The 14,283-nt window shown below is 43.9% G+C and overlaps 1 protein-coding gene across 1 annotated transcript in view; it reads left to right on the top strand.

The window, feature by feature from the left end:
- The first annotated feature begins 9,156 nt into the window (after positions 1 to 9,156).
- The window catches only part of PHYHIPL (phytanoyl-CoA 2-hydroxylase interacting protein like), a 36,408-nt gene continuing 31,281 nt past the window's right edge, over positions 9,157 to 14,283 (top strand). Inside the window, exon 1 of the mRNA XM_082002518.1 lies at positions 9,157 to 9,466. Coding sequence (XP_081858644.1) covers positions 9,361 to 9,466 — 106 coding nt within the window. The 5' untranslated portion in view covers positions 9,157 to 9,360. The remainder of the gene's footprint in view (positions 9,467 to 14,283) is intronic.

Raw genomic sequence — 14,283 nt, 5'->3', positions numbered from 1 at the left:
TAGGTGACTAGCATTTAAAGTACAAAACTCTGTATAGCTCCACCTTACACCATTACTTTTGTTGCTTTGCTGGATCTGCTGTTGTAAAACTTTTCTGTCGTTTATATGCACAAATCTGTATTTCCACAGCATGACCAGGCATATGTTGTGAGACTGATAAAATGCATGAAGACAGCTTTCTTGTCTAGCAGTGGCTACTGTAAATAGTTATGCTAAGGACAAGGCACCAAGAAAATTTTATTTAACTAAATAAAACCAACCACTTCAACACAGAAAGCAACTTTTTTTTGCTTTTTTTGCTGTTGTCTACCTCACTTCCCCTCCCTGCCCCAGAAATGACCAGGTGGATGTCATGTGGTTAAACCTATAAAAATACTGTCAGTGGCTAAATTGAATTTATGTGGAGATGTATTAATCAGAAGCTGGCATTGAGACAGATGGGAGTAGATTTCTCCATTTTTAGACTAAAAATGGAGAAAAATAAGAGAGAAGGGAGTTAAGAAGAAGAATAATATTGGTATAAAAAGGAAAAAATAGAGAAATAACTCTGGTAATCTGGTAAAAAAAGCTTATGCAGGATACCAGGTTAGCAGTTAGCAAGGAAGAAAAAGAGGAAATTAGAGAAGAAGAATTTACAGGTGATGGGCTTTTGACGCAAGTTCAGCAGATCACAGATAAGCAGTGATCAGATGAGTCTGAAAACAGACCCGCGTTCCATCACACAGGAGCCACTGTCAGACCTCTGTCATTAGGCAACAGCTGTGCCTGGATAAACGGCTACTTGTTCTGCTTTGCAGCCAGCACTTTCCCTGCGAGCCTGTGTCGATGAAGCCCCCTGAACTTTGGACGAGGAGATGACGGGCTAGTGTTAGCCTAGAAGAGAGATTTTTGCCCTATTTGTTTGCTGTTCTCATTTCTCATCCCAGAATATATTGCAGATTATCAGAGACTGCTGTTGCAAATACATATAAGAGTAATTTAGGGAGCATTCACAAAGACTAGATTTAGCCTTAGGATGCTTTTCTCCCCCAGCTTCCTGTAGAATCAAGAGAAAATGTTTCCTCTGGGGCAACTCAGAGCACCTACAATGAGCTCCCATTGAGACACTCTGCAGAGGATTTTACCAATCCCCAGTGGCTGTGGAAAGATCCTAGGGCAAATAAGCTCCTTAGGCTAAACGTGGCCTTTGCAACTATCCTCCTGTGCAGCCTGGTTTAAGAACCAAGAGCAACAGATCAGTCACTAACAGATTTTGGAGTCAGTTCTATGATTTTCAAGGCTCACACAAGGCCAGAATTCCTCCACTGACTTTAACCACTCTGGGGCACTGCATATGTACAGCAACCGGAAATCTGTAAGGACTCTTAGAGTACAATGAATAACATGCTGCAGGGCTGCCATATATTCAGAACACAAGTAACAGTGATAGGACACCATTCAGAGCAGAACGTGGTTTAATTAAAATTCTTGTGGATGTTATTAACAAAACAGTGCTATAAACTAACAGTCACTTTATTGTCTGTTCATGTACTCTCTCTATCTAATCTACCTGTATATGGGTGCTTAGTGGGCATATGTTCCTACCAGAGCAAGCACATGTAAAATGCAGCTCTTAATTCCTGTTTCTAATGTATTTCCTTCTGATATTCTAATTGTGGGTCACATATTTAAATAATCATAGATCTGAAAGACAATGTAAGAGCTTGTAGTAAGTGACTATGAGTCAAGTGAGTGAAATTTAAGACTAGTCTCACTACGTATCCAGGCTCTGAGCCAAGGAGAGGGAATGTCTGGGTGTTCCTCCTCTCATTCATTTAACATAATTTTTCTCCTGTTTCCTTAGCAGTTAATTAGCTGTGTTCATGGTAGCAGTGGGGGATAAGACAATGCTGTCTTTCCTGTCTTGCCACGTCATCTCAGTCATAGCATATCTTGATGGTACAAAAGCTGGCAGGCATCTACATTAATCTAGAACAACCACCTTCTGTGCTTATACAAAAAGCTTAAAGCTCTATAGTTATAAGAAAACTAGGTCAGTAGATGACATTGCGGAACTAGTCACCTAGACTTTCTTTATTAACTTTATATATTATTGAACTGTACTTCTTTCTTGGCTGTCTTTGAAGAGTTGTGATGTCATCCAATGAAAGGATGTAGTGTTATGAGGAAAACCTAATGCACAGGATCAGTCAAGAGAGTTTAAGAAAAGCCTTTGTGGAAAGGGGAAGGGCAGTAGGAAAGACTTTAGAAGATTCTGTAATGGAAAGCTAGCAGAAATGTGTCTTGTTTCCATGAAAATGGGGAAACACAGACAAGAGAATGGGTCACTGTGGGCTACTTAAGCAAGTAAAAGTAAAATACAAACTGCACTGGAAATAGAAAACTGGAGGGCCACCAAAATAGGCTTTTGTATCCCAAGTTTAGTACACATGAGAAAAACAGGGACAGCAGGAGGATACACTGAAACAGTTGCCAAGAGGTAAAAGATAATATGAAGAGACTGTGTTATAAGTCCTAAAGGCACAATAATGCAAAAGGACTCAACCAAGAAAATATTAATTGTAACTAATTTGTAATAAGGAGATAAATTTTTGAGACCAGTTCTTATTCCCACTAAAACTAACTGGACATTTGCCATGAAGTTTATTGGGAAAGGGATTAAATTTTGAATAATGAGTTGGTGAAGAAATCATTGATGTAATTGTGAACTGCTGGGAAAAAATAACTAAGAACAAATGCATCTGAGGTGTCCCTTTGGGTATTTATAGAACTGATGGAACAACTAGTTGCTAAAAAACCCCAGATAATTGAGGAAGTATCAGGAGACTAATAAAAGGTCAGCATGTCACAAGTCTTTAAAAATTGAATTAAAAGTAACTATGGAAACTATTGTCTTATGGGCATGGCTCCAAATTGAAATAAATAGTATAAATATTAAAGCAGAAAGGGAAAATGTATTCATATGGAGGTGAACAGTATAATGAGACTCAGATATGACACAGGTGTACTACAGTAAACTAAGCCAGAAAAATTAGAACGTTTATCCTTCCACTTCTTTTTAAGATGAAGCCAGCAGATAAGTAGAGTACAGAATAGCATCAGGACTTTACAAAGGCATTTGGTGCCCTGCCACATAATATCTTAAGGGAATTACTGAAACAAGTCAGCCTGGGCTAAAATTCACTTAAAAGTGTCACAGACTGGCCAGTGAACTGTAGACAGAAAGTAAAGCTGAATAGCAGTCAGCACTGTTGAGGATAAGTAGCCGGTAGTATCCTTTAAAGATCAAAATATGGTCCAATATCTGGAGGATAAAACACTAATTAAATGTGAAAATGATACTAAAGTAGGAAGAATAATTAACAGCACAGAGGAGAGAGGAAATACAAAAGGTTCTAGTTGTTCTCTAGGGGTACTATGGCTCTAATAAAGTGAGGCTAAACTTAAAAGAAAAGCATATTAATAAATGATAATGCTAAGCATTGACAGTACTTTGTGCCCATTAGGCAACAAGTAAATTTTATGAAGCTACAAATACATTAGTTTTGTCTGTGAAAGAATTTGTCTTTCTTAAATGCTTATTCAGACTTTATAAATCTGATCAGAAAACTGAATTTGGAAAGCAGCAGCTTAAATGGCATAATAAAATGATAATTTGCTTAATATTATTCTGTATATTTGGGAGGAACATTTCTTTTCAATTATTTACATTGCTCAGAGTAGGTTGGGAGTTACACACCCAGATGATACAGTCCGAGGGCTCCACACTCTGAAGTGTTCATTACGAATGAGGACGATGTGGTGGTGGTGGGTGGTAAGGATTAGATACCAGGGCGTTTCCTTGATTGTGCTGGGTCAGACCAAAGACCTACCTGGCCCAGTATAGTCTTTTTAGCAGTGGCTGAAAATGGATGCTTACAGAAGATGAAGAGCAGGACAAGCACATATAACAGTCTTCAGTAACTCTTCCCTAGACTCTAATAGTTTTCAGCTTAAGGACTCTGAATCACTTGGAGGTTTAGTAACTCTAAAGAATTTCTTTTCTGTGAACTTTTCCAGCCTCTCCTTGAACCAATGCAAACTTTTAACATCGACACTATCCTTTGGCCTTACAAGTTTAGCACCAATTGCATCAAGTACCACCTCCTTCTGTTTGTTTTAAAGTTGCTTGCTATTAACTGCATTTGACACCCTCTAACTCTTGTACTGGGAGACTTGACAAACAGTCAGACTTTGGCTACGCTCTTTGTGCTACTCATGCTTTAGTGAATATCACACATGCCCTCAGTTGCCTTTTTCACAGACTGATTGTCTTTTTATCTGAGTAGTAGACTAGCTTTTCCTCATACAGAAGCCATTTCACATCATACTATACAAAAAACTACAGATTCATGAGTAGATCCCCTGGCACCAGAAGTCACAAGATTATCTCAGAATTGTATCTTTGATGTTTTAAAGTATGCTTTGTGGCCTTGCAAGAGAAGTCTGAATGCATGAACTGAATGCAGTTGCTGAAATTAAGTCTTTGTAACAGGGAAGGAGAGACATTTTCAGATGTATTGACTACTGCATGCACCTTGCTGGAGAGTTCCCAGAAATAGCAAGGACATCCCAGTATCACAAGCAACATTAAGGCAGAAAAGAGCAGACAGATCCCTTTCCAAGAGAGCTGCAGCCTCACTGCTGGACTTGGTGTCAGGGTGCCTGGCTGCTCTTGTTAACCTTTGCAGAGAGTGGGAGAAAGAGGGAGACTCACTCCAGAGGTAAAACTAAGTGCTGCTGCTCTGCCTTGGATTTTCCTAGAGAAAAAAGGGGGACCTGTGCCATCATCCTCCTTGTTTGAACATTTGAGGAGGCTCATTGCTACCTGAGAAAAAACAAAGAGGTTCCTGGTGAGATACCATGCCTAGTACTCTAAATTGTCATACATCAATGTTTGTCTCCGTGTAGAAAAGGAAGTTGTGTCACACTGCACATTAACTGTACCTAGTCACGGCTTTTACTTAGGGTCTTAAATCCAGTCAGTCCTTCTGTCACCAGTGTGTGGATTTTACTTCAATCCTATGGTATTTCAAGAATATCTTGCACACAATCCTTTGCAAGTGTGTGTCTTTGCACGCTGAAAGACTGACATGTCCTCTGAAGACAAAGAATGACTGTGAAATTGCAAAGCATTTTTTTTCCATGAAACTTCAGGAGTTAGTTGCTAATGCTCCTCTTAGGACTGACCTAAAATGCTGGATACTGGTTTTGACCCTTCTATTTAGCTGACTTTTAATATTTTGCTTTTATCCTCAAAAGTGACATATTAAGGGGGGTGGGGGAAGGCTGTCTTTGTTTCTGCTCTTGTTTTTCTTTCCTGAAAACTGTCTGTAGCCTTTCTGCCTTCTGCTTGCACAGTCCACTGAGCAATAATACAAGCCTCTTTTATTCCCAAGTGGGAAGAAAGAGCTAGAACTCTGAGCCTTGCTGAAGTCTGAGAAAGGAGGTTTCTTTTATAACTTGCAAATAAAAACCTGCTAGTGTGAAATACAAAAGTGTTTTCAAATAGGCAGAACAGGGTTGCCTTGCAGCTCTGTGCTGTACTCTGCTGCTGCTGCAGAACCCTTTTCCCAAAATGGAGCACAGGCAGGACAGAACTTCGTAATGGTGTGTGGCTTGGTTTGTGGGGAGGAGAGGAGCACATAGCACCTTTTCCTCTTGCTTTTATGGCTCGAATGAGGTTGTGGCTTTTAGGAGAGAAGCCACACGCTTCTCCGGCTGCCTGCCTCTCTGTCTGTCTGCTGTAGGGTGGTAGCCCTGCAGCAAGATCTTGGTAACCTACCTGGGAGGCTGTGAATGCCAGGCTAAGGCACTGTGAACCTAGCAGGCAAGAGGCGTGTGTCACAGAACAGGAGCTTTAGGAGTACTTTGGACTTGCTGGCATCCAGTGCTGACCAAGCAGTGTTGAGTGCTGCATGTGTCGTGCTAGAAAATGATGCTTCTCTCTCCTTATGTGAGGTTGCAATAATAACAGATCCACTCTTGTTGAACTACAGAAATTGGTAATACTCTGTTCAATGTTGAAAGCACTAAAGGCTGCTGTTGTGGCAAAACCTTTGCAAGCTTTTGCAGTTCTAAACACATGACACACTGCTGTCTCTAATGTTGTGCTGCCATTGGCAGACATCCCATTACATAATGTTGACCCACATTTGTGATATGTGACATTTTTTGCTAAACGCTGTCAGGGATAATCCATCACAGAATAAACTTTCTGATTATAGGCTGAGAGTCTGCCTGTCATCCTTTAGCACAAATGTAACTTGTGCCTCAGACAATGCTATTCTTTTTTAAGACAAGCAGAGTACAATTCTTTCAGGTAAGAAAAACACCAAGAGAGTATCGCGTGCTTTGAGACTGAAACACCTAGGACTAAATTCACCACAGAATGATTTCAGAGAATCACATCTGGGAGTAATTTGAGCTTTAAAAAAATGTTGAGCCCTAGCCCAGGTGATGGGAGTAGCGATTGGCTGAAGGAAGCATGAAGTCTGAAGTGTGACTCTGCAAAATTCTGTCTCAGGCAGGTCCGGCTTTTTTCATGCTTCAGAAAAGCGGAGCTGTGGAAAAGGTTTCTCTGCTCTACTCTTCCACTGAAGTCTGCCAGTATTTGTAGACTAACCAGTTTTTTCTTTAAAAAAAAAAAAAAAAAAAAGGTGTAAGGGGAGATAAATAGATATAGCTCGGCCAGGAGTTATTACTATAAGGCAGCTGAGGAATGAGAGGCCTTGGAGGAATGGCAACACCCCCAAAGCTGTCTGCTTTCAGAGCGCTACGCAAAATCCATCCGTTCTTAAAAACCTGATTTCAGTTGCATAGAATAAAAAGTAGAGGGTAGAAAGGTGTGTAAAATAGAGGCAGAACAAAATGGGAATTCTCCTAGTATTCAAGAACAGGGTCTGCTTCAAATGGACTTTATATAATGTTGTAGCAAAAAAGTAACAAGATCGTGTGAGCTGCTGAAGTGTCTGCCACATTGTGGAAAGGAATGAATGTGGAACATAAGGCCGAGAGACTAAATATACTGTCTTCAGAGAAAGAAATTTTCCAGCCTTATCTAGGAGATGAGTGTGTGCTAAGAACAGTTGCAATATCGAGGAGAAAGGTTTGCTTCTGTGCAAGGAATGAATACTTGTCAGAGACAAAATTAAAACCTGATGAATGCAGTCTCACCCACTTTCATTTCTTCCCTCTCGGATTCTACATTTGTCCTCATTCTGTCTGCGTGTTCATTCATATATTCCTCTCCCCCCCCAGCTCCCCATTGACTCACACTCTCCCTCCCTGTTTGTTATCGCTTCCTTTTTATTTTCTCTTCCTTTAGGTTTCCTTCCCACTCATTCCATTTCTTCTCTGTCTGACCCCTCTGCACACATTTTCCTTCGTGCTGAAGAAACAGCAGAGACAAAGAGGAAGAAAAAATAGGAGTGAGGAAGGGAGGGGGCGAAGAGGAGGCAGCGTGGGAAGGGTGCTCAGCATTGCGCTTTCTCCCCAAGCTGCACTACAGATCTTTGAAGGTGCTGTAGGAGTCAGGGCTCCTAAAACCTGTTACTTTCTCCCAGGCAGCAGCACTTGGCAGCAGCTCTGTGAAAGGTAATGCCAGAGCTCATTTCCTCAGATTAGTGTCCCTAGAAACCATCATAAAGAATAGAATAACCCCAAAGTCCAGTGGAAAGCCACCTCTGAGTGACAAACATCTGGCTGTGCGTGGAGCTTGCTACCACGCTGGATCAGTGAGGACTGGGAGGAGACTGGGTGGCTCTTGGGACTCCAAAAAGGGGAACAGGAGCTTTAGGAGTACTTTGGACTTGCTGGCCAAGAAACCTCTCGGCCTCAAGCTTGTTGGGGGCCTGTGTGCAATGAACCGGTGTTTCTCAAAGCAGCCAGTGCTGGTGTCTCGAAATTGATGGCCAAATGGTGCCAATTTCGGTTTAGGGAAACAACAAAGGTGCCAGGAATCCTTATTGTAACATGTGGTAGGAAATGGGCTGAAACCACTTTATCTGGAGGCTGGTGTTCCCACCCCAGCAGGATGAATTTGATCCCAAAGTTGATCTGTAAAGTGCAGAAAGCGCTGTGCTCCCTCAGCTCCCAAGTCCCAGAGGCTGCTCCCTTGCCCACCCTGCGGCCTGTGGTGAGGAGGGAGCTGAGCTGCCACACCCACGGGTGATGCAGTGCCACACAGGTTTTAATTTATTCTCCTGTTGCTCTTTATTTAAATTTTCTCCTTTTCTGGCCCCGTTCTTGTTCCTGAAGCTGTTAACTGAGATGGAATAGTTTCTCTCTGATAAAAAAGAGAATCCTACTTTTCACAGAAGGTTGGTAGGTACAGTGCGGGTTATTTCTCCTTCCCACAAAAAGAGCATGAGAAAAGCGTGCAGGTAGCCAGAAAGAACTCATTCCTGTGCCCTGTCCTGCCACCCATAACCTTCTGCCGGCTTTTCTTGTTTGATCAGTTTAGCAAGGGCTAATATTTCTTTCTTCAAGCTCTTGTGTCATTGAAGGGTCGAAGTGAACGCAGGCAGCGCTCGCGGTTTGGTGTGCTTTATGTACAGCGGTGGTGGTGGCGTACCGTGTGCTGAGGGAGGGGAAATGGGTAGCCGTGGGTCGCTGGGGGTTTTGCCTTGAGGCGGCTCTCGTCCGGCCGAAAGAACCCCTCGAAATACGACGCCCAACGCCGCCGAGCAGGATGGGGGTAGGCAGCTGCGCCCGCCGGCGGCCGGGCGGAGCCCAGGCCCGCTGCTCGCAGGGACGGCACCCCGGGATCTCCGGTGCCGCCCGGCCGGGCAGGGCAGGGCCCCTCGGGAGGAGCCCGGGCCCGCCCGCCGCGCGCCCTCGGCGGCGCCTCCCGCCGGCCGTTACTAACGGTCGCCGCGTGCAGGGGTCGGTGCGTGCCCGAGTGGGGCTGCGGGCTGTGAGGGGCAGCGCGGCGGCGGGGAAGGGCCGGGCGAGGCGGCTGGCGAGGCCGGGCAAGACTGCCGGTGGCGGGCAGGGGGAGCTCGGGGGGCCGCGGCGCCGCTCCCCGCCGCCGTTACATAAGCGGGGAGGAGGGGGAGCGGGGCGAGCCGCCGTTTTGACGCGGCGGCCCCTTTAAACGCGGCGGCCGGGGTGCGATGAGCGCGCGCCTCTCTGCTGCCCCCCTCCCCGCCTCGCTGCAGTGACAAATCCGCTCCCCGCCCGCCTCCGCCGAGCCCAGCCGAGCCGGGCGGCGCCGGGAAGCGCTGCCGCGCGGTTCTGCACCGCCCGCCGCGGAGCCGGCCAGCCCCAGCCCCGGCCCCAGCCCCGACGGCGCGACAGCAGGGAGCGGCGAGGGGCGCGATGGAGGCTCCGCGCCTGGCGCACACCATGAGCAGCCCCACTAGCCCCTGCGAGGAGGTGATCAAGAACCTGAGCCTGGAGGCGATTCAGCTCTGCGATAGGGACGGTAAGTCCAGGCTCGGCGCGGCTAATCCCTGCAGACGCAAGATGCTGCTGCCCTCATGGATGCTAATGCAAATTAATCCCCGCGGCGTATGGTCCTTTGTTATCCCCCATGTATTTGTAGGTGCGAGTGCTCCCCACCCCTCTCGCCGCCGCCGCCGCCACCCTCTAGCCACTGAGAACAAAAGAAAAAAGAGAAGGTTGCACCTTGCTGGAGGGAAGGGAGGGAAACCCGCCGCTCCCTGGGAAGCCATCCCTGGCGTTGCAGTGCCTTTCCCCCTGGGCGAGCCTGCTGCACAGCCCTGCCAGGGCTGGACGCTGGGGTTTATTCCGGGAGAGGCGTTAAGGAGAACTAGAGCAGGCGCTGCAGAGAGTCCAGAGCTAGTGACGGGGCAGCGGCCCCGGTGGGTGATCTCCAAAACTCCTTTGTATTGTAGGGCAGTTCCTGTGCTTAAAATACACGGACGGATCTGCTGGCCGGCGTGTGCTAACGGCGAGACTTGTTGCCGGTCGCTTATGCGAGCGGTGAGGCGGGGGGTGGGCCGGGGCGCGGGGGCAGAGGGAGCGGCAGGCGGCGGGGCCGCCGGGCCCTGCGCTTCAGCACCGCGGACAGCACTGAGCCGGCGGCGGGCCCGGCCTCTGCCCTGCCGGGCCAGAGCGCGGTGCCCGGACACAGCGGCAGTCCTGCCCCGGAAGGCGCAGCTAGACGGGCGAACAGATGAAGTTTGCTTTTAGAATTGCAGGTGCGGTTATTAAAGATTACCTGGGTGGAAGCAACCAGACAGTTGTAAGGTGGTGATGAGGGACAGCCAGAACAAATGTACATGCTTAAAGCAACATTGGAGGCTGATCGTGGTAGAAGAGAGTACTGTTGTTTATGCACAGAGGAACTGAACTGAACAGAGGAACCGATAGCCAAACAGCGAAAAATTATTTCATCGTAGAGTGGCATATAATTTGTGCTCATATACCAGATTATTCTCATCTTCTCATTTGACATTGAATTATCAAAAATAGCTTCTCATTTTTTGGATGCAAAATGTGCTTTGGATGTGGAATATATGTTACCTGGTAAATATACTGAGGAATGGAGATACTGTGCCAGTGAATAGTGCAGCTGAATTAATGAAACTATTTCCTTGTTGTGTTTGTATTTTTGGAGCATAGGTGATGGTTATAGAAAGAGTCAGTCTGTTTTTTACAAATTAGCTGTGATGAAATACTTACTTCTTTGACCTAGGCAGACTTAACATTTTAAATGCTGGATTTTTGTAATATCTATATTTTTCTTGAAATAGTCAAGAAAATTAAAGGTATTGAAGAGTCTTTTGAGTAATTATTTTTGTAGCTGCATTGGAAATTCTTTGAATTTTTTGATGTTTGAATTAAGATATAATGTGCACTTCCATCCACTCATGTCTAACTCACGGCCTAGAGAAACTGAACTATGTTTATAGTAGTGGAGGGTAGACCGTTCTTTTGTTAAAACACTTTTTCAGGTATATTTCTTTCTATTAACACTAGAGAAAAATTAAAATAGATATGCAATCCTTCATATTTGTCTACCCCAAGTAATAGTAGTGAAGTACTCTATGTTAATCCCTGCAGACTCTATTTGGTTCAACATACTGTAGTTAAAGGACTGCTCGATTTCTATGGAATAGTGTCGTACAGGCAAGCAAATGGAAAAATGTAGCATTTTAATTTTAATACCCTTTTGAATAAGCTTCACTGGAAAACAACAACTTTCCTGTGGATCTGGCTTTACAAACAAATCTTCAAGTAAGCCACTGTCATACGGGTCGTAGCTTCCTACAACACATGGTTGAATTTCTGAAGGAGGCACCCATATTGGGCATGTAAGATATGCATCTCAGTGCCTAATTTGGCACAAGACTGCACTTGAGCATACTTCAGTATTTCCTACAGGTGGCACTTATATATCAAAAAGCTTGTTTTGATGGGAACATAAAAACTAGAAAGAAAAGGTTAAGATGTTACTCTTTCTAGGTAAGCGTGCAAACGTACATGCAACACGTTTAGATGCCTAATTGTGTACATGGGCTTAGTGTATTTATATTACAAATACTTATGATTTATTTTAGGGTATCTTTGTTGTAAAAGATTTAGTTCTTAAGGTGATATGTTGGCATCACTGAGGTTAATCCAAGTTTTGTGATAAATATCAATATATTATCTGTAGTGAATTAAAAATATGCTAGATTTTCATATCCTTGATCTCTTAGATGTAGTAACTGTAAAGGCAACCAACATTACATATCCAACTATGATAAATTCTGCAGCACACTTAGTTTGGAATTGCAGGCAGTAGAAACATAAACAATAATGGAATATTTATGCAGAAAATAACATATTTTTCTTGTTTTCTAAGATGAGGGAATTAATACTGAAATATTTTGTATTCAGAAACCTGGGTTATACCTCCTATGGAGGTATATGTAAGAGCCAGAAATCCAGGAACTGGAGCGAGCAATTAAAAATATCACAACAATTCAGATCTTTTAAGATATTTTTTTTTCTGTTTTTTTCCAGTCATTTTTTTTGGAAGCATTGTCATCTCTCTTAACGAATCAAGACCATTTAGAAAACTTACAAATGTCAAATAAAAGAAGACAAATGTATGCATTTTGGGGATTTTCTTTTTTTAAATAAAAACACCTATTAAGATTTGGTTTAAAGTGAATGCAATGTTATAAAGTCAATTATCAGTTCTTATTTTCAGCATTCTCCACTGTTTACAAATGCATCTTGCATTATTTTTTCATATTATTTTAGGTAGGTCTACTAGAACAACTTAGTATTAGTCTATTGCACAGTCTAACATGTAGTTCCTTAGAACTCTGCTGAACTCACTTTGTGTATGGGAAAAAGTGTATCGTTTGTTATTTTCCTTTGTCGTATTTGAGCATTGCAGCCATATTTCTGTAAACGTAGGCCAGGAAAGAATGTTTAATCTGTGCTAAAAATTCTGGTGACCTTTTCACAACATTTGTATTAGCCCTACCTAGGATTTGTGATTAAACCTTTAGCAGATGGATGCCCTTTGTGTCATGAGCAGGCCAATTCTATGAAAATATATCTAACTTCAGAAAATCATAAGCATTTTAAAAAACCTGTGCTTTTCACAGACTTGGTAGAACAGTCTTACATTTTAGCGGCTGAATTTCCTGAAGCTCCACATTGTGGTTGCACAGCGCTCCCCTTACAGATACTGCACTTTGGCTGCTGGGGTCCTGCCCGAGTGAGAGCAGCGATGCTGTCATCTGCTTTCCCTGCTCTTACAGTTGGCATAGACTGCTGGAAAGCAGAGGATACCTATCAAAGCACAGAAAGGAGAAAAGCAGAGCAACAAACCTTCAACGAGGATGTTGGAACTTGGGAGACACAGCGTGGGGAGAGGGGCAGGAAAACTGGCCCAGAAGGCACTAATAGAGGCTGAGGCAGTGGCTGGTCAAGGGTGGAAGAACAGGAAAGACTTAGAAGCTAGGGATGTTTGTGAGGATCACATTAAATGGGAAGGCAGAAGTGGGCAAAATGACCCTGAATGAGAACAGGAAAAGAAGATGAAGGAGGAAGGGAGGTAATCCAAGTTCAGGCAGGGTGCTCAGGGAAGTAAGACTGGGGGCGGTCACCCAGATTAGATGAATTGGATGAATGAGGGTGGAATGAGAATTGGGAACCTGTGAAGAGTAAACCTGGAGACTTGTCTGCAAAGAAGAGACAGAAAGTACAAGAACGTGGAGGGGGGAACTGGCCAGTGTGGACCACAGAGGTTAGGAGTAAATGTATGGAACTGGGACTGGCTGAGCAAGGAGACTGGGACTGAAAGGACAGCCTTGGGAATGAAGAGCAGGACTTTTGAAGTGTGACTGGGGAGTAGAAGAAGGGGTGGGACAGGAACACATTCAAGGATCAGTGCTGAAGTGGCCATGCTTTGGTGTGACAGCTGGAGAAAGGTCAGTGTGTATCCTGGAAACATTCAAGGCCAGGTTGTATGGTTGCTCTGAGCAACCTGGTCAAGTTGAAGATGTCCCTGCTCACTGCAGGGGGGTTGGACTAGGTGACTTTTAAAGGTCCCTTCCAACCCAAACTATTCTATGATTCTATCAGCACATGCCATCTTCCAAAGCCACACATGGCCCCAGGATACCAAATTCTACTTGTTCGTTTGCCAGCAAAGAACCGTACCATGGTATCAGGGCTTCAGGGGTACTGAGAGTCATCAGCTGCAGCTGACATCAGTGAGAGTAGTATTTTGAAAATACAAAGCATGGTGCTAAATGCTTTGAGAAAAGGGATGTTAACCACCTTAAATAGGCACTGAAAGTTAGTAACCATCTTTTAGCTTCTCTGTGCCTCAGTATTCCATGTGTAAAATGGAAGGAGTATTATTGCCTCCCCTCACAGAGATGTTTTCAAAATAAACTAATGAATGTTTGTTAAGTAGCCAGGCACTGTAGTAGCCTGGAAAACCCATGAGGTGCATGGAAAAACCCATGATGAAATTCATAATTTTCTCTTCAGAGCAGAATATGAATAATGTGTAGCAAATAAGTCCTGGGACTACACACTGAACAATAGCAAATAGCTGCTACAAGAAAAATAGTTCATTATGTACACACTATTCATTATATATGCTGAATGAGTCAGAATTTATGTGGAAAAAATAGTACGTAATCATGCAGTTAAAGACTATATCATAATCTGAACAAAGAAAGGGGCCAATTTAAGGTTTTTCAAGTATGCTTCATTCTTATATTTGCTAACTATTGATGGCTTGAACTATACAATCCCAGTAAG

This window comes from Phaethon aethereus (genome assembly GCF_964289735.1).
Source record: "Phaethon aethereus genome assembly, chromosome: 7".
In the NCBI taxonomy this organism is placed as follows: Eukaryota; Metazoa; Chordata; class Aves; order Phaethontiformes; family Phaethontidae; genus Phaethon; species Phaethon aethereus.
The sequence above is the reverse complement of the archived record's forward strand: the minus strand, read 5'-3'. Positions and strand labels throughout refer to the sequence as shown.